This window comes from Grampus griseus (assembly GCF_964374135.1).
Source record: "Grampus griseus genome assembly, chromosome: 3".
Classification (NCBI taxonomy): Eukaryota; Metazoa; Chordata; class Mammalia; order Artiodactyla; family Delphinidae; genus Grampus; species Grampus griseus.
Window position 1 is genome coordinate 109,851,571 of NC_139019.1, and position 27,413 is coordinate 109,878,983.

Sequence of the window (27,413 nt, forward strand, 5' to 3'; positions counted from 1 at the left end):
GCTTGCTTTGTTCATTCCTCACTGTGTTTATGGACATCTTTTCCCATATCAGCACATGCAGATCCAATTCATTCTTTTCATGTATTATGTTATATGGATTACATGGATATTCCACAATTTATCCAACCAGTATCCTGTTGTTGAACAATTACATCATTTAACACAAAGATGGAATGAACAGATTTTTAAGTACTCACCCATGTTTCTGTAACTTGACTTCCTAGAAGTAAAAGTGCTGGGTCAAAGGATATGTGTATTTTAAATTTTGATAGATTATACATTTTGCTCTTTTTAAAAAAATATTTATTTATTTAGGCTGCCCCGGTCTTAGATGCTGCATGCAGGATATTTTAGATGCAGCACATGGACGCTTAGTTGCAACACGCGGACTTCCTAGTTGCAGCATGCATGTGGGATCTAGTTCCCTGACCAGGGATCGAACTCAGGCCCCCTGCATTGGGAGTGCAGAGTCTTAGCCACTGGACCACCAGGGAAGTCCCTATGGCTATATATATATATATATTTTTGTTTGTTTGTTTGTTTGTTTTGCGGTTCACGGGCCTCTCACTGTTGTGGCCTCTCCCGTTGTGGAGCATAGGCTCTGGACGTGCGGGCTCAGTGGCCATGGCTCACGGGCCCAGCCACTCCGCAGTATGTGGGATCTTCCCGGACCGGGGCACGAACCTGTGTCCCCTGCATCGGCAGGCAGACTCTGTACCACTGCGCCACCAGGGAAGCCCTATCACTTCTTTATTGACTTGAAATGCCACTCCTTCATAACTAAATATGTACAAATTTAATTTGTTTGGACATTCTGTTTTCTTCCAAAGATCTGTTTGTGCCAGGATTTGTACTGCTTTAATTTCCATAATTTTATAGAATATTTTGATATCTGGTAGGGCAAGTCCCTCCTAAATATTCTTCTTTTCCTCAGTTTTCTTTATTGCTCCTAGGTATTTATTTTTCTAGATGAACTTTATTCACAAACTTTCAAGTTTTCCACAAAACGATATTAAGATGTATTTGTCAGGTAACTTTAAAAAAAAAAAAATTTTTTTTTTTTTTTGGTCACACTGTGCAGCTTGCAGGATCTTAGTTCCCTGACCTGGGATCAAACCCTGGCCCTTGGCATTGAAAGCGCAGAGTTTCTGGACCGCCAGGGAATTCCCATTTGTCAGCTAATTTTAAAAGAAATTGCACTGCAGGGACTTCCCTGGTGGTCCAGTGGTTAAGACTCCCCACTCCCAATGCAGGGGGCCCAGGTTCAACCCCAGGTTGGGGAACTAAGATCCCACATACCGCAACTAAGCACACATGCCGCAACTACTGAGCCCTTGCACTCTAGAGCCCATGCACCACAACTAGAGAAGCCTGTGGGCTGCAATGAAGAGCCCTCGTGCCACAGTGAAGACCCACAGCAGCTAAAATAAATTAATTAATTAATTTTAAAAAAAGGAAACAAATGGCTCAGGAAGAGCTTTAAAAAAAAAAGAAAGAAATTGCACTACAGCAAATGTAAAATGGCAAGAGACAGAATAAGATATAAGAAATAGAGAGGAGGAAGCAAATGACATTTTTTGTGGTGATTTGGTTTGCACACCTGGAAAACCTACAAGAGTTAACTGAAAGCATCTAGATACAGGGGCCAGATACACACACACACACACACACACACACAATACAATAATGTTTTGCTTTTTCAGGACTTCCCTGGTGGTCCAGTGGTTAAGAATCTGCCTTCCAATGCAGGGGACAAGGGTTCAATCCCTGGTCAGGGAACTAAGATCCCACATGCAGGGCAACTAATCCCGTGCGCCGCAACTAAGACCCGACACAGCCAAAAAAAAAAAAAAAAAAATCTTTTTTTTCAATGGCAAGACCAAGCCAATGTAGCTCTTTCCCATTGAGGCCCATGGACTTGAGGGACTCACAACTTTGTCCAGAGGGCCCAGGCTAAAATTCAGACACTAAGTACTGTAAACCTTAATGGGTAGAAGCTGAGAAAAATTTAAAACTCTTGTGAAAGCTGCAAGTAATTTCTAGCTGGCAAAAACACTTTAGGAGGGAAGGGGGGAAGGGCAAGATAGGGGTAGGGGATTAAGAGGCACAAACTATTAGGTTTGCTACAAGGATATATTGTACGGGACTTCCCTAGTGGTCCAGTGGTTAAGAATCCACCTGCCAATGCAGGGGACATGGGTTCGATCCCTGGTCTGGAAAGATCCCACATGCCTCGGAGCAACGAAGCCCGTGCACCACAACTATTGAGGTTGCGTGCTGCAACTACTGAAGCCCGCGCCTAGGGCCCGTGCTCCACAACAACAGAAGCCACCACAATGAGAAGCCTGTGCACTGCAACGAAGAGTAGCCCCCACTCGCCACAACTAGAGAAAGCCCGCGTGCAGCAACGAAGACACAACGCAGCCAAAAAAAAAAGGATATATTGTACAACAGGAGGAATATAGAAAATACTTTATAATAAGTATAAATGGAATATAACCTTCAAAATTTGTGAATCACTATACTGTACACCTGTAACATATAATATTGTATATCAACTATACGTCAATTAAAAAAAAGGAAAAAAATGAACACTACTAAGACTTAAGCAGACTATCCTTTTATCCTAGGAAAGCTTCCGCCAAGTGTCTTATAGTTATGTAAGATGTGGGGGGAAGGGGGGTTGGGATGAATTGGGAGATTGGGATTGACACATATACACTAATATGTATAGAACAGATAACTGATAAGAACCTGCTGTATAGCACAGGGAACTCTACTTCACATCACTGAACAGTAGAAACTAACACAACATTGTAAAACAACTATACCCCAATAAAAAAAAAATTAAAAAACAAAAAAAAGAAAAGGAAACTGAAATTGAAAGACTGGTTTTGAGAATTAAACCTTACCTCAGCTAATGATTTTAATTGACACTATGCTGCTGTGAAACAAAGCTGGATTTATTTCATAACTCAATGTTAGAAAACAGTAGGAGACATAGACAAAAGGCACATTTTATTATGTGGTATTTATTTTCCATGATATATTCATTTTGGGACAATACACTTTTTTAAAGCTTTATTGAGGTTTGGTATACAATAACTTGCATATATTTATAGTGTATGAAGATGAGATTTGATATTTATAAAATATTTTATATATTATAAGCTTTTTATAAGGCTGAAATCATCACCACAATCATGATCATGAACATATCTATCACCACCAAAAGTTTCTTAATGCAACACTGTAATTCCTGATTACCACCCCTCTGTCACCATCCTTCAGAAACCACTGATCAGCTTTTTGTCACTGTAGATACTTTGCAATGGGTTAAAATTTATATGAATGGAATAATACAGTGTTCTTTTTAACAATGCTTTTTTCACTCAATCATATTGAGATCCACCCAAGTTATTACAATTATAGATAGTTTAATTCTTTTTTTTTTTTCTGTGGTACGCGTGCCTCTCACTGTTGTGGTCTCCCCTGTTGCGGAGCACGGGCTCCGGACGCGCAGGCTCAGCAGCCATGGCTCACGGGCCTAGCCGCTCCGCGGCATGTGGTATCTTCCTGGACCGGGGCACAAACCCGTGTTCCCTGCATTGGCAGGCGGACTCCCAACCACTGCGCCACCAGGGAAGCCCCGATAGTTTAATTCTTAATGCTAACTTGTACTCAACTTTATTGCTATTCGACAACTTGCTTATCCATTAACTTGTTGATGTGCCATAGAGCATGCCCAGTTGTTGGTTGTTATAAATAAAGCTATGAACTTTTGACTAAAAAAAAAAAAAGATGTGGGGGAAAGGTGGATGTAAAAGGATGGATGTGCTGGAGGGAGATTTGCATCTCTGAACTGGGTTGCTTTTGGTCAGGATGGTTGTTTCCTGCCCTGACCCTGACCGGTTCATGAGCATCTGTGGTTAGAGAGCTGAGCACAGAACATAGCTTGCCACCTCATGAGCAGGGAAACGATACACTCCACAGGGACCTGTGCTTAGAAAAGTCCCACACTTGGCTTAATGCTTTGCTATTGCTGTCTTGAAATTCTTAATAACTTTTGAACAGGGAGTCTCACATTTTAATTTTGTACTGGGCCCTATATATTATGTAGCTGATCCTGTTACCGAGTCCAAGCTCACTCTGCTCGCCGCACGGCATGCCAATAAATCGGGAGATGAGGTGTTGAGGCAAGGAACAGCGACTGTATTCGGAAAGCCGGCACACCAAGAAGACTGCAGACTAGGGTCTCCCAAAAACCATCTTATCGGGGTCTGGATGCCAGTTTCTTTTATAGAACAGAGAGGGGGAGGAGGTGAGGAAGTAAAGTAAAAAGGTAATGCATTAGTTTTATCTGGCTTGGCCATGATCGGGAAGGGGATGTGTTAATTTCTTCTTTTCTGCAGCCATTCACAGGTGGGCAGGGTCAGATTGTCTCCCTGTGACCTGAACAAAGGCACTTTAACATTCAGGCAGAGGGGCAGGGTTCCCTGTGGCAGGTCATTATGTATGATTATAATAACAAAAGCAACAGAGAGCAAAGGTTACAGTCAAAGAAACAGATCCAACATGGAGTCCGATTTAGTTCTTCCCTGTTACAATCCTGCACCAGAAGTTGGTGAATGTGTTTTCATAAGAATGTGAGACTAACCACAATGGAAACTAGCTCCACCAGCATCAGGAAGAGGGGAGAGAACAGATCCACCAACTTTAAAGGTTTTTGCCCTTTCATTATGTTTTACAACTAGTTATTGCAACTATTCAGGAAAAAGTGCTGTAAAATTGGACCCTGGTGCAAAATCAAATGTGGGTTCTTCCTTCATATGCCTTTGCGTACCACAAAAAGAGCTCTTCTCCTTCCAGTAGGATAAGAGAATTTGACTAACTTGGTTAAGTAAGGGAGAGGTTCAGAGCAGGGAGACCATTTGTTTTGTAAAGGGGAGTGGCCATGCAAGGGGACTGGTGGAAAGCCATTCGGGCCTCTGTGGATATGAGGTTCTGGTTCTCCAAATGAAAAAAAGGATGGCCCTTCCATCCACCTCTGGGCTTGTGGGTGAGAGTGGTGCCTAAAGCTCCCTGGAGTGGGCTAAGAGCTGCCTTCCTCAATTATTTCCACTTTCCAAGGGGGCTTGAAAACTAAATACTCAAAAATTGTATCGTATTCTCTCATCTTCATACACAGCTGCTCGGGTCCTTGGGCCTTGATGACATGCCTTGCTGTGATATAAAGCTGTGTGCTTTTGAGTCCAGGATTTGCTGGTTTAGGAGAAACGGAAGTTGACATGCTGAGAGAAGTAGAGAAGAGAGACAGAAAGACCTACCTAGACTTGATTGCCTTTTCCTTTGATTCTTTGGGTTATCACAGCCTTCCTTCAGTAAATCTCTTTTGTGAGTAAGATGGTTCAAGTCAAGTTTCTGTGCCTTGCCCCCAGAGGATCCCCGTTTTACAAATTAAGGGACTGAGACTCAGACCTCTTTGTTAAGTGATTTATCCAAGGCCCACTGCCCTGAGCTTTTTCCATTATACAACTCTCCTTCCCCTCTAGCCAGTTTTGTTTATAGTCAGCCCTCCTTATCTGCAGGTTGGGTATCTATGGATTCAATCAACCATAGAATGAAAATATTTGGGGAAAAAATTCCAGAAAGTTCCAAAAAGCAAAACTTGAATTTGCACTGGCAACTGTTTACATAGTATTTACATGTATTTACAATGTATATTTATATAGCATTTACATTTATATAAATGTATAAATGCATAAATTTATACATTTATAATGTATAAATTTATATAAATGTATATATTTATATAGCATTTACATTGTATTAGGTATTACAAATAATCTACAAATGATTTAAAGTACACAGGAGGATGTGTGTAGGTTTTATGCAAATACTGCACTGGTTTGTATAAGGAACTTGAGCATCCACGGATTTTTCGGGGGCGTTGGAAAGTGTCCTGGAACCAAGCCCCTGAGGATACTGAGGAATGACTGTATTTTGCGATAATATAGAATGAATGCCCTTATATATTTTAGGATTCAATTGCAAGAAACACAAAACAAAACTTTGGCTAAATAAACAAAGACTTTATTAGTAGTTTATTGGCTGGCTCATAATTTAGAAAGAGGAAGTACAGCCTTGAGAAGGCCTTGAACCAGAAAAGTCCAGATCTTAGTCATAGGAGCTTGTGTGCTACCTTTTTAGGCAATTGCCAGCAGATGATCAGGTCCAACCCCCTGTGGTACCTGTGTGCCTCATTTCAACAGTGAAGTTCCCTTGTAGGAGTTTGCTTGGCTTCTTAGTGAGATGTGCCCATCCCTCTGGTAGAGGGTGGGATCCCACAGTTAGCAAGCCACCAGAATGAAGAAGATCAGACGAATACTTTAAGGAATGAATGCTGAGCAGAAAAAACAAAAGCTGTACATTATATCCTATAACAGGACCTCTTCATAAGATATTTCCATGTAAAATTTTTCACAAGTAGACAACAGTGGGAGAGGTAACGTGTTTTACAAAGGCCTACAGGTGGCCAAACATTTAGAAATGTCATATAGGCACTTCCCTGGTGGTCCAGTGGGTAAGACTCCATGCTCCCAGGTCCGGGTTCGACCCCTGGTTGGGGAACTAGATCCTGCATGCATGCCACAACTAAGAGCTCACATGTCACAATTAAAAGATCCTGTGTGGGGAGATCAGCTCGGTGCTTTGTGACCACCTAGAGGGGTGGGATAGGGAGGGTGGGAGGGAGAGAGATGCAAGAGGGAAGAGATATGGGAACGTATGTATATGGATAACTGATTCACTTTGTTATAAAGCAGAGACTAACACACCATTGTAAAGCAATTATACTGTAATAAAGATGTTAAAAAAAAAAAAGGTCCTGTGTGCTACAACTAAGACCCAGAGCAGCAAAAATAAATAAATAAATATTTAAATATTTTTTTAAAATAGAAATGTCATATAGCAAAAACAAAGGAAAAAAAAAAACAAAAAAAAACACAAAGGAAACTAGCTGAAATGAAAATACCCATCTCAGCTCTCTTTCTCTCTCCCTTTTCTGGTGAGGAGGATATAAACTTCTGTGCTCTAAATCCAAACATTTTAATTGCAAGGTCAGATATATGATGGTTGATTTATTAAAGTTCATGTGAAATTTGGAATGATGATCTAATATTTCTTCCAGACATACCCTCATTCATCGAATGTCTCTGGCCGCCCACCCCCTCTAGTGTACCTTTTCTGCGACGTGGGTCCTGAGGCAAAAATGACTTTATCCCGGTTTGAGCTCGAGTCTTGAAACCACACCCCTCCTGCCTTTATTAAAACACAAATGATCCATTTTCATTACGGAAAAACTTAAAATAGAGATTGAGAAAACAATGCATGTTACTTTCCACTATCTACATGTAGAGATGTTTGAGGTTTTCTTTTTTTAAAAAAAAAAATTATTTATTTATTTTTGGCTGTGTTGGGTCTTTGTTGCTGTGCGCAGGCTTTCTCTAGTTGCAGCGAGCGGGGGCTACTCTTTGTTGCGATGCGTGGGCCCGTGGGCTCCAGTAATTGCAGCTCGTGAGCTGTAGAGCACAGGCTCAGTAGTTGTGGCACACGGGCTTAGCCGCTCTGCGGCATGTGGGATCTTCCTGGACCAGGGCTCGAACCCGTGTCCCCTGCATTGGCAGGCAGATTCTTAACCACTGCACCACCAGGGAAGTCCCACAACTGAAACTTAACTAATTCTAACACATTTTAAAATATCATGGACAATGTTTCTCGAGAATTTTATTTATTTATTTATTTAGCTGTGTCGGGTCTTAACTGCAGCATGTGGGATTTAGTTGATGTGGCATGCAAACTCTTAGTTGTGGCAGAATTATTTCTAGACAGAATTGTTTCTTAAGTTTTTGACTTTTAAAGAAAAGTTTTACTTCTGGTAAATGTAAAAAATATGGAAAAACACAGAATTTACTTTTAGGTCCTTATGTGTACATAGATTAAACATTTGTAAAAATTTAGTATTGTCTTTGAATGTATATCCTAAGGTTTAAAAAATATGAAGTGAGTAATATTTTACCATACCAAACACTCCTTTCTGTGATAGATAAAACAACTGATAAAAGCTTTTTAAATTTTTTTCCACGTTACTAGTGCTACTAGTGAAAAAACCCAAGTTGGCCAAAATACTTAAAAATAAATACCTCTAAATCATTTTTCATTAGAATGCTAATCAGAAAAATACTAAATCAAGATTCAGTTTATGTGGTGTCTAAAGCAAAACAGAAAATAGTAATTACATTTTTTTAATGAATAAGAGCGGCAAGATAGCCTCTTTCTAAAAAAAGCAGGTACATCCTAAGAGCACTTAAATTTTTTGTGAGAAGCACTTTATATAGTGCTTCAAGTTCAAGACGGCTCTGGAGTTGTCAACAGATCCTTTTCTTGTACTTGCTATGGGTAAATTTGCTATAAAGATTTTCTTTTTGCACCATCTGGTTTTTAGCAATCTTTTGAGAATTTGGAAAATTTGAATCAACTCCAGACATTGTTAAGAGTTGCTTCAAATTTCCAAGTATTACCAGCATTTGTAAATCTTCTCCATTTTAGGTATTATACACCTTTCCATTCATTACATGTTGAACCAGGATTATTTTTGTGACAAAACATTTATGCCCTGTCTCTGCATTTTAAAAATTCTAACTGTTGGGAGTTCCCTGTGGTCTAGTGGTTAGGATTCAGCGCTTTCACTGCCATGGCCTGGGTTCAATCCTGCAAGGTACATGTCATGGTCAAACAAACAAACAAATAAAAAAACTAACTATTCTGTTTCTTTTCCATTTTCTTCAGTGAAGTTTCATGAATCCATTTAAAAATAGATGTCATGAAGGACTTTTTTTGGGAGGTATAATTGACACGTATTACTTTCAGGTGTACAACATAATGACTTGTATTTTTATATAGTACTAAATGATCACCCCAGTAAGTCTGTTTAGCATCCATATGAAGGGCTTTTTATCATTGCTAAATCCTCAAAGTGAATTTTTTTTTTCCTTTTTGGCTGCGCTGCGCAGCTTGTGGGATCTCAGTTCCCCGACCACAGATTGAACCCGGGCAACAGCAGTGAAAGCCTGAAATCCTAACCACTAGGCCTCCGGGGAACTCCCTCAAAGTGAATTTTAATCCCAATAATTTTTACATGAAGATACTTATTGCATTTAGAAAGTGGGGCTGTTTTTAAATTATATCTCTGATTTTCTTCTTTTTTAAAAAAATTATTTTATTTTTGGCTGCGTTGGGTCTTCGTTGCTGCACGAGGGCTTTCTCTAGTTGCAGCGAGTGGGGGCTGCTCTTCGTTGCGGTGCACGGGCTTCTCATTGCGGTGGCTTCTCTTGTTGCGGAGCACGGGCTCTAGGCACGCAGGCTTCAGTAGTTGTGGCTCGCGGGCTTCAGTAATTGTGGCGCTTGGGGTTAGTTGCTCCGTGGCATATGGGATCTTCCTGCACCAGGGATCGAACCCACGTCCCCTGCATTGGCAGGCAGATTCTTAACCACTGCGACACCAGGGAAGTCCCTTCATTCTGTTTTCGACAACTTTTTTCAGAGTACTTGCCACTTCTCCCATTCTCCCTCAAAGCCCAATTTGCCTTAATGTGGGCTAGAGGTCACAGAAATCCCTGCTCCCACCATCTAAGAGCTTTAAGGCTTGAAGGTATATGAATCAGTATGGTAAGAAAATAGACCATTGTAATAAAGTTCCAGGGAAATTTGATTCCAAAGAAGCAAATATAGACTAGAAGTCTTAGAATCTAAAGAACATCCGCGAGTTTTGAAATTCCTCACTGCTCCATTTCACCAGGCCAACTGCAGAAAAAGCACAGAAGCCCCATCCTGTGAAGGATCAGGATTCTAACTTGTATTGATAGTTAGCCAGATTTAATTTAATCACAGGTTATTTAATCACGCTGCTATTGGTGAAATCTTTTGTGGTTTCCTTCTTTTTCCCTGCCATTAAAATCGTAACCCAGTTGTCACCTAGAGGCTTCAGTGCACTTAGAGAATTGGGTAAACCTGGCTTTGATATCCAGGGTCTGGGGTAATTCAAAGACTACTCTACTCTTCTAGTGGTTTAATTCCTCTTAGTTTCCTGCCCCAGGTCACACCTGGTTATGAAGTTGCATTCCCCTTTCATGTGCCCACCAGAAATCCCATCACACCAAGTGGCTCATGATTTTACTGAAGATTTATGGGCTGCTGTAAAGGGTGGTCACATTGTAGATGACATGACCACTCTCTCTCTCTGTGGCAATCAATGACCTCTCTCATTTCTTCTCAGATCCAGTTCCTTCTGCCCTTCCAAACTCCCACAGTCCCTACACATTACCTTGTGAAGCTCTCTGGAAAGTGAAGTATAGTAAATGCCCTCCCCTATATATATAATGTTTATTTCAAAGCCCACCCAGGACTATCTGGATTCCTCAGTGCTCTAGGATTCTGGGACAACATCTTCTTCCACTGCATCAACACTGTGAGACATGTGTGGGGTGCCTTTCCAGCTCATGATGACACAGTCTTCCGAGACTGGGATTAGTGACCCTGTATTCTCAGGTATACCTGACTGAACCAGTTTGACTGAGCCAAGCTGGACCATTACCTGGGAATTTTATAATAGAACTGAAGGTCTTCAGTTTTCATCTCTGCATAGGGCTGGACTTGAAACATGTACATTCGGAGCTGACAGGCAGCCAGTACATGAAGAGAGAGAAATTGGGTCTACAGAGAAAGAAGTATATTAAGATACTTTTAGCTTCAAATAATAGAAATCTGGAATCAAAAGGTTTTATACTTGCCTGAGTGTGTCTGTAAGGTTCTCTGTTGACTGTCCCTCTTTCTCTAGTCTATGCTGATGGGTCTCTGTGCTAATACCCACTGTGTGGCACATGTCCAGGATAGATGTCCTTGGAGGACCCCTCTGGGCCTCCTACTCCATAGTTCCCTGATGAGGGGATCCCAGCTCCAGCTTGACCATTCCTTCTCAACTGCTGCCTCCTGTTGCAAGGGTCTCTCCCAGCCAGCAGCTTCTTGGGTAGGGTCTGGTGAAACAGTTCAAGTTCAGCCACCTCTTCTAACGTGCGGTAGATCCAGGGGGAATACTTATTTCCTTGTCACACCATATTACTTTCCTCTCTTGGTCCCTTCATATAGCTTGCTGTCTTCAGTTTTCTTTTCTTTTGTTCATATTTGCCCCTCCTTTGTTCAAAGGGGGAAACTGGCTAGCATGCTGCCTCAGCAAATGGCCAACTAAGGCATGGAATGGAGGTCTCCCCTCCCTATGTACCTCTCTCCAGTCTTTACAAGAGCCTCCCTTCTCATTTGTTTTCCCTGGAGAGAGAGCACCTTCTGCCTCTCTCCTGCTGGGAAGAGAAAATCCCTCCTCATCATGAAGTAATTCTGCACTCCCCGCAAAGCAAATCACCAAGTGCCCTTCACTCCTCCTCACTTCTACAGAGACCTGGAAGGGTGGGGTGGTTGGAGTAGGGAGGAGGCTGGTAATGTCTAGCCTGTTTCTGCTTAGTCTCTTGGGGAGTTGCCTGGCTCCAATTACTGGCAATTTTCTTAAGGGTGTAGGTTAGTTTTCACTTCTTTGTTCTCACCTGTGGGCCCTAATCACCAATTCTGGGACAACTGGGAAAAATCTCACACAATATCCTATTAGAGCAACAACAGTAACGACCACCTCTAATATTTCTTGAGCATATGCTCTGTGTCAGGTAATGTACATTTTATAATAACTCTTATTTATGTGTCACATCAATCTTATGAGGTAGGTCCTATTATTTCCCCCATTTTGTAGGTGAGGAAACTGAGGCTTGTAGACTATAAGCCACTTGGAACTGGTATTCAAGCCCAGGCTGTAGGGTTAAGTAGTCTACTATACTCCCTCTCTTGTATACACAGGGGAAGTATGCTTGCCCATCATTTTGTAAGGATATATTCCTTGCAGTAGAACTCTTGTCACAGAGTATGCACACTTTTCCCAAAATGCTCTCTAGAACGACAGAACCAGATCATATTTTCCCTGATACCTTTGCCAGTAAGGTGTATTGCAGTTTGTTTTATATCATAGTTTTTCCAATATGCTATAAAGAATAGAATTTCACTGTTGTTTTAATTAACATTTTAAAAAATCCCAGGTGAAGCTGAACATTTTATGTTTATTTGCCATTTGTACTTATTCTTTCTTTTAAACCATTTTATTTTATTTATTTGGCTGCACCATGTGGCTTGTGGGACCTTATGTATTATTATTTAGTGAACTTTGTTTTCTAATCTTTGGTCCATTTTTTATGATTGAATTACGACAAGTATGTATATATAAAGAATATTTGATGTCACATACCTTTTTTAAAAAAAATATTTATTTTGACTGCACTGAATCTTAGCTGTGGCACGTGGGATCTTTAATGTGGCATGCAGGATCTTTTAGTTGTGGCATGCAGGCTCATAGTTGCAGCATGCGGGATTCTTAGTTGCAGCATGCATGTGGGATCTAGTTCCCCGACCAGGGATTGAACCTGGGCCCCCTGCATTGGGAGTGCAGAGTCTTACCCACTGGACCACCAGGGAAGTCCCTGATGTCACATACCTTAAGGATATTTCTTCCCAAGTTGTTGTCAAAGAATAAAATTTTTTAATGTGGAAAAGTATACAAAACATAAAATTCATCATTTTAACCATTTTTAGGTATACAATTGAATGGCATTAAGTATATTCACAATGTCAGGCAATCATTACCACTATCCATTTCCAGAACATTTTTTATCATCCTTAATAGAAACTGTGTACCTAGGAATTCCCTGGCAGTCCAATGGTTAGGACTCGGTGCTTTCACTGCCGAGGGCGCAGGTTCAATCGCTGATCAGGGAATTAAGATCCAGCAAGCCGGGACTTCCCTGGTGGCACAGTGCTTAAGAATCCACCTGCCAATGCAGGGGACACAGGTCCGAACCCTGGTCTGGGAAGATCCCACACGCTGTGGAGCAACTAGGCCTGTGCTCTAGAGTCTCTGCTCTAGAGCCCGTGAGCCACAACTGCTGAGCCCACATGCTACAACTACTGAAGCCCACGTGCCTAAAGCCCGTGCTTGCAACAAGAGAAGCCACCGCAATGGGAAGCCTGTGCACCACAAGGAAGAGTAGCCCCCGCTCACCACAACTAGAGAAAGCCCCCGCGCAGCAATGAAGACCCAACACAGCCAAAAATAAATAAATAAATTCATTAAAAAAAAAAAAGATCAAGCAAGCCTCACCGGCGCGGTCGAAAACAAGCAAACAAAAACAACAGAGAGCTTCCCTGGTGGCACAGTAGTTGAGAGTCTGCCTGCCGATGTGGGGGATGTGGGTTTGGGCCCCGGTCCAGGAGGATCCCATATGCTGCAGAGCAACCGGGCCCATGAGCCACAACTGCTGAGCCTGCGCGTCTGGAGCCTGTGCTCCACAACAAGGGAGTCCGTGATAGTGACAGGCCCGTGCACCGTGATGAGGAGTGGCCCCCACTTGCCACAGCTGGGGAGAGCCCTCGCGCAGAAACGAAGACCCAACACAGCAAAAATAAATAAATTAATTAAAAAACTCCTACCCCCAACATCTTCTAAAAAAAAGAAAACAACAGAAAAATGCTACCCCCCCCAAAAAAAACCCCAAGCTGTGTACCCATTAAAAAATAACTCTGATTCACCCTTTCCCACAGCCTATGGTAACCTCCATTCTATGTTCTATGAATTTGCTTATTCTAGGTACCTCATATATGAGGAAGTCATACATTTGTCCTTTTGTGACTGGCTTATTTCAATTAGGATAATGCTCTCAAGGTTTATTCATATTGTACCATATATCAGAATTTCATCCCTTTTTTATAGCTGAATAGTATTCCATTGCATGTGTATACCACATTTTGTTTATCCATTCATCTGTTGGTGCACACTTAGTTTGTTTCCACACTTCGGCTATTGTGAATAATGCTGCTGTAAACATTGGTGTACGTGTATCTGTTTGAGTCTTTGTTTACAATTCTTTTAGGTTTATACCTAGGAATGGAATTGTTGGATCATATGGTAATTCTATGTTTAACTTTTTCAGGACAAAGTATATAATTTTTAAAAAGTTAAAAACATACAAATATATATAGTGAGGCTATGTCAGTGATTTATTTACCTCAGTGAGGAGACCAGCAGGAGAGTAAAGATCATTCAATGGAGAACTCAAGATCCTGAAGTGAAAGAAACAATGCTGAAATTAGATTGCTAAGTTAAATACAAAACCTGTTATTGTTCTACAGGGCAATGAAAGCATAATCTTTGGGAGTATCTTTTCTACCAGATAGAAATCATTTGCATCTCTCCCAAACAAATACCATTTGTGATATCAATCTTCTACAATCTTTTACAAGTTAACTAAGTTAGCTAATTTTACAGTCTGGCGGTAATCTTTTTGAACTTTGTATTTATTGCTTTTCATTTTGTTTACGGTCTTTTCTGCATTCATTTTTCTATCTTTGCTTTTACTGTTTTTGTCTTTTGTTGTTGTCCTTACAAAAGATCATTATGTGTGTGTGTGGTTGCATAAATATATATAATGTATATATTCACCTTTATTTTCTGGTAATCATATGTTTTTATTTTATTTATTTATTTTTTAACATCTTTATTGGGGTATAATTGCTTTACAATGGTGTGTTAGTTTCTGCTTTATAACAAAGTGAATCAGTCATACATAAACATATGTTCCCATATGTCTATGTTTTTATTTTTGAAACTTAATTTGTAAACCTTTAAGTATTTGACTTATCAGGAATATATTCTTGCATACGGTTTGAGGTAGGGATCTAAAATTTTTTTCCCAAATGGTTAGCTAATATCCCAACACCTCCTCTCCCTCACTAGTGTGAAATGCCAAGTATCATATACTGGATTCTCATACTTGGATATGTTTCTGGAATTTTATTTCTGTTTGTCCTTGTCTTTTCTGGTACCAGTATCACAGCTGTAATTATTACTGCTTCATTACACTGTGTTGCCTCTTATAGAGGGAACAGAATGTCTCTGCTACCAGCAACCACGCCTTTAGTCAAAGGGAGCTACTTCTCACAGAGGCAGGGCAAGTGCCCAGCCTTGCTTCACAAGCACCAGCAGCTCTCAAATATTTCAGTGCTTTAGGAAATTCCACTGAAAATTCTAGAGAAAGTAACCCACCTAAGGGATCTGAAAGTAAAGGCTGAGTGCTATGTGTGTGTGATTGAGAGGTGGGGGGCAGGGGGTGGAGTGAGGAGCTCATTCATGAACTTCCTCTCAACCACGTAGTTTTACTTTCTGTTTGTTTACATGGAGATGCCAGATTGTCACTGTGTCCTCTCTGCTTTAGAAGGGGATTTTACTTTTAGAGAAGAAGCCCTAAGAAAGAACATAAGAGAGAAGCCCTAATGGAGGCATTTTTGTCACTCTACTGACACTCTAAATGACTGGAAGAGATCTTTTAGTGTGATGGGGCCTTCTTGGGGCCCTGGATCTCATCTCATTTAGGGGTAAGATGACATGAGAAAGACGAATATACTACGCTTTCCTGACTTCTCAAAACAAGTGCTAGTACTATTGCAATAAAAAAAGATATCCCAAGCTCTGTTCACTGGCACAAACTACTGAATCAAGTAAGGATATTCAGCTGGGATCTTTTCATTGCTCTTTTCAAAAATAACTCTTGCCTTCAGTGGAAATGGCACAAAATATGGCCATATTTAATAGATTAAATAGTATTCTTAAAGGGCCAGTCATCCATTTCTGAAGAATGACTTATTAACCTCATTTCTACTCTTTGCTGAGTGCCTTATTCTTTCAAAGCATTTCAAGAATACATAAAGTTCTTATCATGCTTTTTGTTTCATAGTATCTCCATAGTGGAAGTTTCTTCCCGCTACCTTTTTCAGGCTTGTCTTTGTCTTGTCTGGAAGAGAAACTGATGCTTCCAGTGAGCTCAAGTCATCCCCTCTGTTGTTTCAGCCTGCTGTAGCTGTTGCTGCTGCCTTTGGCCATGGGGATGGATTCCTGTGCCACTGCCAGGAAAACATGTTAGTCACTCTCCTCTGAGTTAGAGCTTGCACTGCTGGCGTTCAAGTGTCAAACTGTAATCGTCTGTGATATATTTAGATTTTGAACTCACTTTGCATTTGAACATTAACTACATGTCCACAAGAAAATAAATGGTCCTCCTGTGGTTGTGACGCCATGCCTGGGCAGAGTGCCACATGAAATTTTTCATAGTAACACTGTTCATAGTAACACTGATTCTTTATCAAATTACACATATTCATACCCCAGATTCCTCTTTAATCAGGAAACCTGAAAAGTGAATTATTATCTGAGGCCACAGGGCCTTTTAAAATCATTGTCCTTGAGTCTTAGAGCAAGAAGCAAAGAGCATTCTGTCCTGAGACAAAGAAGCTGTATTTAGCTGAAGGGAAACCAGCACAGGATACACTGAGTCCTGATGAATTTGACACTTTAAACAAAAGATGGTAAAAGAGTTTTGTAATTTGCAGACATGAGATGGCAGGATAGCTCCCTGGGGGGGTCCCTCTGTACTCAGGAACAGGACAAGCCAGAGCAAAGCCCAGCCGAGCAGGTGAGTCTGAGCAGGTGAGAGTCACGTTTCTGGTCTCAGCAGACCAGACCAAGAGGATGGACTTTGGGGGTGGAGTTGGAATGTCAGCTGCTATAGAGGTGGAAGAAGGCTGAGTCTGGGGCTGGTTGAGGAGAGGGTGGAGCTTATAGGTAAGGAGGCTATGAATCAGGTCAGGAAAATTATCAGTGATCAAGAGACCTAGATGAAGGGGTTAAAATTTCCTGATGGTATCAGTCTGTGTGGCCTGGAGAAATCTTTGCAAAGTTCACCCAGCATTTTAAGATTACAAAGAGGGAAAGGTTTGGGATACTGATGATACTGCAGGACGTATGTATAAGTGTAATCAGCCCGAATAAAGGCAAAAGAGTGAGGCTTTGGGAAAGGACCTCAGAATGAGATCATAGTGCTACTATGTAAGCAGACGGTATAATAGTGTGAGGAAGGACACTAGGATTTCAGCGAATTTGGGGCTAGGAGTGAACTGTAATGGTAGTTTCTATATCAGAAGAGTGTTAAGATTAGAAAAATACTTGAGGGAAAAAACCAGGAGACTAAATTGTGCCCTACAACTCCTTATATTTATGCTTGTTATACTTGTACTTATAATTAAACAACATTTAAACAGGTTTTCTTTAGACTTCTCAGAGTCTTTAAAATGACATTATTATTATTATTATTATTATTTTTTTGTGGTACGCGGGCCTCTCACTGCTGTGGCCTCTCCCGTTGCGGAGCACAGGCTCCGGACGCGCAGGCTCAGCAGCCATGGCTCACGGGCCCAGCCGCTCCGCGGCATGTGGGATCTTCCCGGACCGGGGCACAAACCCGTGTGCCCTGCATCGGCAGGCGGACTCTCAACCTCTGTGCCACCAGGGAAGCCCAAAATGACATTATTAACCTATTCATATCTCATAGAACACAGTTTGGGAAAGGCTGGTTTAACCTAATAAAAAAGGCACAACCAAATTCAACCATCATATATACATAACAAAAACACTGAAAGTAAGGAAAGTATTCCAAAAGGTCTACAATGAATGACTAGTTGAATTAATTTCTCTTATTCTTTTGTTTCCCATATTTACTCTATGGAGCCTTTACAAGGAACATGAGCTTAAAGAAAACAGTGGTGTAGTTGTAGGAGGCCATTTTGAAATTGGAGTTTTAAAAGTTATATAACCTTGGACAAGCTCTTTAACCTCATCAGGTCTGTTTTTTCATCTTCAAAATTGGAAAATGACACCCACCTAATGGGTATGCTGTGAGGATTAAATGGATTATGATATCCAAATCACTCAGCACAATGTCTGGCACATACTGTAGGAGCTAGAGATGAAGTAATTACCATTATTATTGAGTTGTTAGAGTTTTAGAGTTTAAGAAAGGAGCGCTGGTTCTGCTAAGGGCATTGGTCCACTCACTGTGATATCAGGGAAGCCAGAAAACACCATTATCTGAGTTTGTAGCTTACTTGTGAAGCAAATGATTCCAGAACCTGCTCCAGAATATAGAACAGGATTCCACTGGACACCTGGCAGGGAAGACTATGAATTCCCAACTGACTGAGAAACTTTTGTCTTGTGGTAGGCAGGCTATGAACACTGTGTACTGAAAACAAACAGACAAAAAATTTGCTAATTGCTTAGAACTAAATTTCATCGTTGTATCAGAGAAAGGCATTTAACAACTTCCTTCTAAAATACTCAAGATGCTCTGCTAAATGAAAAGAACTTGTGCTACACCCATGGTGCCTTTAACATTAAATATTCTGGCAACTTTACTGCTTCACAATCGATTCTTGGAAACTTGCTCCTCTAGATTCTTTGGAATTCTTAAATAACCTTTTCTGACTTCATTTATTTAAATATCCCAGAATAGCCTCTTGAGCTATAAGTTTGATGATCAAATACACTATTTTTAGCAGGAAGAGTGCTCTCTGTAACTGATGTTATGCTTCATTTTGAGAAGGACAAATTGTTCAAAAGATTGATAGAACCAATGGTATTTTAAACTGAAAGCAGTGCCAAGGCAAATAAGGCAGGTAGGTATGAAGTTGGAACACAAAAAGATAGGGATGTTTTTTGCCAGTTTAGCTAAAGGCTGGGGAGGCCTCGCACAAGATGGAAGGCAGAGACAGAGTCCACAACCCAGACGTAGTGATCTTCTAGGTAGTTTAGGCACTTCAGCCTAGGTCAGGCTTGTTACCCCAAAACTGGGTTCCCCTCTTGGTGGGTGTTGAGCCAAAAGACACAACCAAGCCAAAGATATGGAGAATGAAGGATTTATTACTTGAAGTTAGAAAGGAGAACACCGGGGATCTTTCCCAAAGCAGCGTCTCCCTGAACAGCAAAACTGGGGAAGTTTTAAGCCAAGAGTACGTGCATATCCATGAAAGGCCTTGTGTGGTATATGCATATTCATGAAGGGGCTTGAGCTGAGGAGATTTTTAACATTGAACTGGGACAAAGCTTTAGGTGATTAAAGCCACAAGTGTCAGAAAAGATCAACATCATTCCATCCTCCATCTGGGTGGGGGCCTTAGTTCCTGTAGAACTTGAAGATGTGTATCATATTATGTACATCCCTTGAGGAGGAACTAGGACTCTGTTTTATTGCTGAACTACTGTTTCTTGACTGCTCCTCCTTTGTTCCTGCATTCCCTCACTTCCCTTACGATCATTAATTACTGAGACCTGTTCAACGACAAGCATTGTGGCCAGGCTTAGATCAAAAAATGGCTTCGGCCAAATATGGCTTTTCTTACGTCAAGAAAGCCATGCCTGGTTCTCTTTCTCTGTGGACCCCCTACCCTATCTGTTTACAGACTGGCTTGTTTGTCCAGTGCTTAATACCCCAGAGTAGACAGATGGAGACAGGACTCTGTCATAGGTAAAGCCAGTAACATCTTTGGTGTTATTGATATCCTCCTAGGTGGGAGAAAAATAGGAGATAGAGGAAGGAAGGTCAAGTACAATTTTTCTTATTTTTCTTTACTTTTAAAATTGTGGTAAAATATACATAAGGAAACTTACCATTTTAACCATTTTAAAGTGTACAAATCAGTGGCATTATGTACATTCACATTGTTGTACAATCAGCACCACTATCCAACTCTAGAACTTTTTCATCATCCCAGACTAAAACTCTGTACCCATTAAACAGTAACTCTCCAATCCCTCCTACCAGCCAGCCCCTAGTGACCACTATTCTATTTTCTGTTTCTATGAATTTGCCTATTCTAGGCACCTTGTGTAAATGTAATTAGTCAATATTTGTTTTTTTTGTGTCTAGCTTCTTTGACTTAGCATGATGTTTTCAAGGTTCATCCATGTTGCATCGTGTTAGAATTTTGTTCCTTTTTAGGCTGCATAATATCCCATCATACGTATATACCACATCTTGAAAACACATTCATGCATCAGCGGACATTTGGGTTGTTTCCACCTTTTGGCTATTGTGAATAATGCTGTGAATATGGGTGTACAAGCATCTGTTTGTCCTTGTTCTATTTTTCAAAGGCTTTTTCTTCCTCCCTCCACACCTGCTATTACAGCCTCAGGGAGCACTCAGTGCTTGTTTTTGAAGACAAAAACAGGTTTGATTTAGCCAAAATGTGAGAACCGTGTGGTGATTAGCAAGTTTAAAGGCACCCAACGTGGGCTTTGGGCATTGCTCCTGGAGACTGAGGTACCTTCTTAGGCAGCAGATGTGAAATAAAATTCATATTTTATGGCAAGACTAGAAAAATTTAAACAAAAAATTTTCTCTGCCCTTTCGCCTCCGCTCCCCCATTATGTGTGGACAAACTTGCCACCAGGTACTGGGACCCCATTTACCTGTCTAGCTACTCTTGTACTGGATTCAGGTTTTGTGAGGTTGAAGCTTATACAATGCTTAAGTATTTACAAAGTAAATACTTAGAATAAGACATCACATCAAATTACTGAAGACATGGAAATTCAGATTCCCTGTCTTCTATCTTTAAGCGATTTATCAGAAATGCTCATTACAAAGATTTGCTTCCCGATTGACAGCTGGCTTCCGCTCCACAACTGGAAGCCACCATAACTCTCAGCAACTCCTTGCTCTTCCAGGTGCCCATGCAAGCGAGGGGTCCTGATGATTCGCTAGCTTCATTTCATCCTGCCACTTACCGGCTGGTCTGAACGTACCTAGGAGCATGTCATCCACCTCAGTGTCTCTTGCATCCAGCTCAAGACATGTACTTAGAATGGGTTGGGGATTGAAAGGCTTAAGTGCCGTAGGCTCCTCAGTCTGATCTAAGGACAGGAGTGGTTTAGAAAACGGTGCGACGAGGCTGAACGAAAAAAACAAGGCGGTGGACTTGAGGGTGGAGTCCTCCCCTCCGCCGCAGAGGGCGCTGTCTTTGACTTTGACAGCGTCTTAGCTAAGACTGCCGAAGGCCGCGTTCCAACGGCGGCCTTCTCTACCCACCAACCTACCTCAAGGAGAGCAGATGAGAGACGCCTCTGGACTTTTAAGATTAGTTTGTGCTCCCATTTCCCAACACAAGGTGTGGCGTAGGAGGTGCCACAACCAGAACTTCCTTTGAGATAAAGAAAAAAGCGGAAGTAGGACAAAAGCGCTTCCTCAGTATTTTGCCTCAAACCGGCTGTCCTACTTTCTTCTGGAAGGGGAGGTGCTCCACTGCTCTTTGCCGCCGCCCTTAGCGCGGCGGCGGGGTCCGTATACATGCTCAATGGCCAACCCCGCCTCCCAACTGTCTTTCGCCGGCCCTTCCCAGGTTCTTGGGCCTGGGAGTGACGTACACGTGTACGTAACTGGGGGGCGGGGCCTCAGGAAGAAAAGCGGCTGACCCGGAGTCTCGCGAGAACATTCCCTCTCAGTTCTCGCGCTGCTTCTTTACTCTCGTAGCGACGAGACCTTTCGAGATCTTCTCCGCCCCCGCTACCGGCGCCCAGGCTGCGGCCGCTGAGCCGGAGCCGGCCTGAGTAGTGTCCTCCGCTGCAGCCCTCCTTCTAACAACCTAGGCTCTTGTGTGGCCCTCCGCACGTCTCCCACTAGCCCCAGTTTCCTGGCCCACGCGGCCCGCTTTACGCGCGCCAGCCCCGCCGGGGTCCGTGTCTTGTCTTGCCGGCCGGACCCGGGCTCGAGCCTGAGCTGTAGCCGGCGCCATGTCGGTGGTGGGCATAGATCTGGGGTTCCAGAGCTGCTACGTCGCTGTAGCCCGCGCCGGCGGCATCGAAACGATCGCTAATGAATACAGCGACCGCTGCACGCCGTGAGTGTGGGCCAGGGTAGCCGCGTGCACTGGGGGTTGGGGGGTGGTGGGGAGGTAGCGCTTGCTCGGGTCTGTGACCCTCGCGGCTTGGGGAACGCGGGCCGGGCAGTCACCTCCGTTCCGAGCCGAGGCTCCGGTGGGTAGTGGACCCCCACTGCGTTTTAGGTCACTAGGGGCCGCGACCCCCCGTGTGGGTCTGCGCCAGGGGCGAGGCCTTTTTTCTGTGGCCCGCCGGCCGAGCGAGGGCTCCGAGTGGGTACTTGGACCAGCGGAGGCTGTGGGTAGGAGCTGGGGGGAAGGCAGGCCCGGGATGTGGGACGGACCGAGATTCTCTTTTAGAGGGCACATAATAGGCCCAGGGCGTACTGACGTCTCTAAAGCCCAGCACAGAGTTGGGAGCTTTGCACACAGCAGGAGCTTAATAAAAGTTTAATTGAACAGGTCTGGCGTCTGCCGGCAGGCGGTAAGACAGTGCAGAGACCGGAGTCCCACGTGAGTGGGGGGTGGGGTGGCGCCCGGAAGAGAGGGAGTCGGAGCACCAGAGATCTCCAGATAGGATTGGCGCGGAAAGATATCAGAAAAGGATTTAATAAAATCGATGCCTTTTGGATACCTTTTGCATTCGCTTTGGTTTTTCACGTCGCTTCAGTATATTGAACTGAATGTTGGGTCATTCTTTGCTGTCATTCTTTGCGCACCTATCCCTAACAGCGTTCCGCTTTCACTGTAATACATTCCAACCAGGGTGTTGGCTGCAATTGTTAATGAATGACTCAGGGGCTCACTTTGACTTTTAGAACCTATGGTAAGTTATGGAGCCAGTATAGACACAGCGCTAAGAAATCATGACTCACCCAGGTCTTTCCTTGGATAGGGTAAGAGTCTTGTACGTAGAGACACCTTTCAATCCATTGTCTTCCTCTTGGACAGAATCTCTTTAAGAAGTTTCTGTTATTTGCTAGGTTCTCATTGTGTCTCATTAAGGGCCTCTGTTTTAAGGCTCGTTTTTCACCCTACCTTTTGTTACACTTCTTGAGCAATTTCTGGCCAACTCGATTGCTCCCTATACCAGACTGATATTTGCTACCCAGAAGACTGACATTTCCCTTAAACTTATCAAATTTCTATCCCTTATTTTAGACGTAACCCATTTGCTTCCCGCAAAACCCATCCCAGATCCAAAACCACAGTTTGATGTTCCTTTCTCAATTTTATTTATAGTTTTTAACTAATGAGATATAATTCACATACCATGCAGTTAACCCTTTTAAAGTGTACAGTTTGTTTTTAGTGTAGACACAAAACTGTGCAACCATCAACACAATTTTAAAACATTTTCATCATCCCACAAGAGAAACCCTGTACTCATTAGCAGTCACAGCCCAATCCCCAACCCTCCCATCTTAATAGTTTTTAACAGTGGGTCTAATTTGTATTTCCAGGGAAGTGTATTGTACAATGAAGTTTTTAAGTATTTAAGCATTAATTTCCTATTTGTTATTTTCCTCTCTGGATCCTAGTTTGCTTCATCTGTAGAGATAGTTTTCCTCAAGAAATTAAGAGGGCTAGAGCACTGAGTTAGGCATGTAACTTTTTGGTCTTTTCCCAGCTAGAATTGAACATACTTTAGCTCCAAAGGTAAGAGAATTCCAAATATTGGAATGAAGTGTTCCTGTCCTTTCTTTTAGACTCTTATGACCCCTTTTCTCCTTTAAACAAATAGTAACTACAGCAGTTTTACCATGAATCTCATTATTTGAAAGAGTTGTTTCAGAAAAGAATTTAATCTTCCCAGATCACAGTTAAATTTGTCCCAAAGACTATTTGATGGGTGACCAGATACACCATGTAATTGTGATAAGAATATATGTTTAAATACTTAAAAGTAATTTTCCTTACATGTTCCTATATTTCCAGGAACTTAGAGGGATGCCATACATTCAAGTAGTTTTTTTTTTTTTCCCCCGGTACACGGGCCTCTCACTGTTGTGGCCTCTCCCGTTGCGGAGCACAGGCTCCGGAAGCGCAGGCTCATCGGTCATGGCTCACGGGCCCAGCCGCTCCGCGGCATGTGGGATCTTCCCGGACCAGGGAACGAACCCGTGTCCCCTGCATCGGCAGGCGGACTCTCAACCACTGCACCACCAGGGAAGCCCCCAAGTAGTTTTTGAACTGTGATCTCGATTAGCTTAGATTTCTGTGTTGGAGTCTTTGGCTAAGTAGAACATGGTGGGCAGAAAGGTTGATTTTTTTTTTTTTTTAAGTAGTGATTATGGAAGAATGGATTTATATCTCAGAGGTACACAGGGAATGTGAGATAGGTTTGTTTTAGTGTGAGAGTGGAATGAGATGCAGGTTCTGGAGGGCTGGGTATAGTGAAAGTAACTCATTTAAAATTGTGGGTGCAACAGGATTTGAATTCCATTTTTGAGGAGCCAGTTGAGCCTTACCTAGAAGAGACCCTTGCTTTCCCACCAAATTTAGGCTTCCTTTCATTTCAGCAGATAATGAGTAGCTTCTAATATGCCAGCTGTTGTGCTAAGCACTAAAGGTACTCTGATAAACAAGTAAGATCCTGCCATCATGGACATGGCTAGTGGAGAAAACCAGATGCTAAACAAATATGTAATTACTGACTGTGGTAAAGGTCCAGATGGGAAAGTACGGAAAGCAATGACGGGGACCTAATTTAAATTGGATATGGGGTGGTGATGGAAGGTGCTTCTTAAAGAAGTGTCATTTAAGATGAAACGCAGAGGATGAGTAGGGTTTTACCATGGAGGTTCGTGGTGGGAGCGAGGAAGAGTTGTTCCAGGCAGAAGGAATAGCAAGTGAGGAAGAACTGAGGCACACTTGACAGACTGAGAGGATTATAGCCACTTGAAAAAATGCTGTGAATTGAATCTGCAGAGAAGTTAGGCAAGACAGGTTAGATTATGGCAGGGCTTTGTAAATCATGTTAAAGATTTTTATCTAGGTGCTGTGGGAGGTGATCCAATTGATATTTTAAAGATGTGATTGGCTTTTTTATGGAGAACGAATTTATTTGAGAAGGGCAAGAGAAGAAGCCGGATGATGCTTAGGAGGATATTGCAATCATTTGGTCCACGTGGGAGTTTATGTTGCTCTCCACCAGTGTGGAAGCATGGGAGAAAAGTGTGGGCGGCTTAGAGATAAACTTTGGAGTTTTAACTTATGAGTGTCGTGTTGATATTTCATGACCATAGGCTTTGGAATAAGATGGAAAGCCTATTTTTATATTTAGTTGGATTATTACACTAGAAAGAGTACAACCTTAAAGCTTCTTTGGAATAAAAATGTTAACGGACTGCCAAACATTACAGGAGTTAATTGGGCCGTACTGTACAAAATTTATAGGGTAGATATGAGTTACCTAAGAAGATAATTTTGTGTATGAATAGTTATCATTTTCATGGACTTAGTTCCTCATAAAACAGTATATTAGGAATTTGAAGAGATGAAATTGTCTGTTAATAACTGCCCTTGGGAGCAAAAGCTGAAAGTAAGGTGGGTTCTGGCTAACTGGCAGATTAATATCTGATACCTTATTTGTGCAAGAAAAGTGTTCCTCTATGGAGTGAATATCTTTACACGTTGTAGATCTAAGCGCGTCAGGATGACTGGATCTTTTGGTTTCAGTGAATAGGAAAGTTGGTTAACTAAAGCTTCAGATTGCTAACACTTCTCATGTCTAATTGAGGTTATCAAAGTAGTTTCTTAGACTCATTTAAGAACTAAAATACAACTTTGTATATAGAATTGGTAGGTGTAATCTACAGGAACTTTGTCATCAGGTTCTAAATTGGGTTTCCTAAATTAAAACTTTTTCTGACTTCATAAAATACTTGTTTGCTTTAGCAACAACAACAAAAATAAAGTGCTAAGTAAAATTGTTTCTAATTATTTGCTGTTTGCTGTCTATCCTTGCATAACTTTTTCTAGACTTCTACAAATATATGTGGGGATGTGTGTGCCCATATAAACAAATAGGATCATACTATATTTTGTAATTATTTTCTTTCACTTATATTTTAGACACCTTTCAGAGTCAGTAAATATGAATTTACCTCCTTAAGTACATAATAGTCCATACTATGGCTTTAACATGCTTTCCTCAGATGTTCAGGTTGTTTCTAAATTTTTGCAATTAGAAATAGTCTTCAACAAGTCTTTTATATTTATGTTTACATGTTAATACTTTTATTTTTGTTGGATAGATTTCAAGATGTGAAATTGGTGAAAGGATATATATGCTTAAAATTTCAGTACCTATTGCCAGAATACTTTACAAAAATTTAAGGGATTAATTTACACCAGGAACGTAAGTGATTTCTCTGTTTCACTGGGGTTTGTGAGGATTATGAGTTATATAAAATATTTAGCATAATGCCTGTTACATAGTAAATACTGCCCAATTATTTGCTCATATTGTTATTATTACCTTTTTGTATATTTTATTAATTCTGTTCATTAATGGACCATATATTGGGACAGTAAAATTAAATCTATGGAAGTTTGCCTTTAGGGTTTATCAAATATGTAGCTTTTAATGTGTAAATCTTACTGACTCAGGAGTTTGTGGTTCTTAAGGAACTGCATATCTTGCTAGTATGAGTTGTTTGATCTGTTCGATATCAACTGTTTTGGGTATTTTCTAGCTCTGGGCTAAGGCAGTGACCGTGGGGTAGTCTGATTAACCTAATAACCATTTCCATGCCAGTCTTGCCTGCTTCTCTTACTTGATAGTCTAAATACTATTGTAGTTTCTCTGAAAAACTCATTTTCTTATATTGTTTAAGAAATTGAATTAGAGTAACAGCTGTCTGAATATTCTGAGAGCGGTCCTACACACACTTATAAACGTGAAACTGTACCTTTTAAGGATCCGTGCTGGTTGCAGCTGTTCATAACATCCTATCAGAATATCCATAAATGTTTGGTCAGTGGTATCTTTTACCCAGGAAAGAGAACAACGGCTATTCTCTGGTTTAAAAAGATGATTATTTCTAGGACTTAAAGATTAGAACAGAAAAGTTTTGAACTTGATTTAAATTAACTTTGTGTAATGTCAGCCTGTAATTTGGAATGGAGAAAAGGTAATATCAGTCAAGTAGCAAGTGTCTTGAGTACTGCCATTTTTAGCAGCATTAACTTGGCCTTGTGTAAAGTATAGAGGAAGTGTAAGATAGAGTCCTGCTGTGGAGATGTAATCATTCTAGTTGGAAATATGAATGACGTAAAGCAACAGTAAATAGAATAAGAATAGAGAGTACAATTATGGGCAAGGTTATTAAATATAGACCTTAATTATACAAGTTCAGAGGACAAGTCATATCTGTGGGAGATAGAGTGATAAGGAAAGGCAGGAGTGGGACTTGAGCAAACAGGATTAGAATACATGAAGAAAGGATTGGGACAGTCTGGTGAAGGTATAGAAGTAGGAATAAATCTAGAGGGTTTGG

At 41.5% G+C, this 27,413-nt stretch overlaps 1 protein-coding gene and 1 long non-coding RNA gene across 2 annotated transcripts in view; one reads left to right on the plus strand and one right to left on the minus strand.

Moving 5' to 3' along the window:
• Positions 1-6,589: 6,589 nt before the first annotated feature.
• On the minus strand, positions 6,590-21,296 carry LOC309819745. The gene is made up of 5 exons (XR_014296469.1): positions 21,131-21,296; positions 15,967-16,101; positions 14,211-14,265; positions 7,241-7,320; positions 6,590-6,721 (listed from the first exon to the last, which is right to left on the minus strand). It is a non-coding gene; the product is annotated as an uncharacterized lncRNA (long non-coding RNA).
• A 271-nt stretch (positions 21,297-21,567) lies between these two features.
• The window catches only part of HSPA4 (heat shock protein family A (Hsp70) member 4), a 42,687-nt gene continuing 36,841 nt past the window's right edge, over positions 21,568-27,413 (plus strand). The window contains exon 1 of the mRNA XM_082650177.1: positions 21,568-21,930. Coding sequence (XP_082506303.1) covers positions 21,824-21,930 — 107 coding nt within the window. The 5' untranslated portion in view covers positions 21,568-21,823. The remainder of the gene's footprint in view (positions 21,931-27,413) is intronic.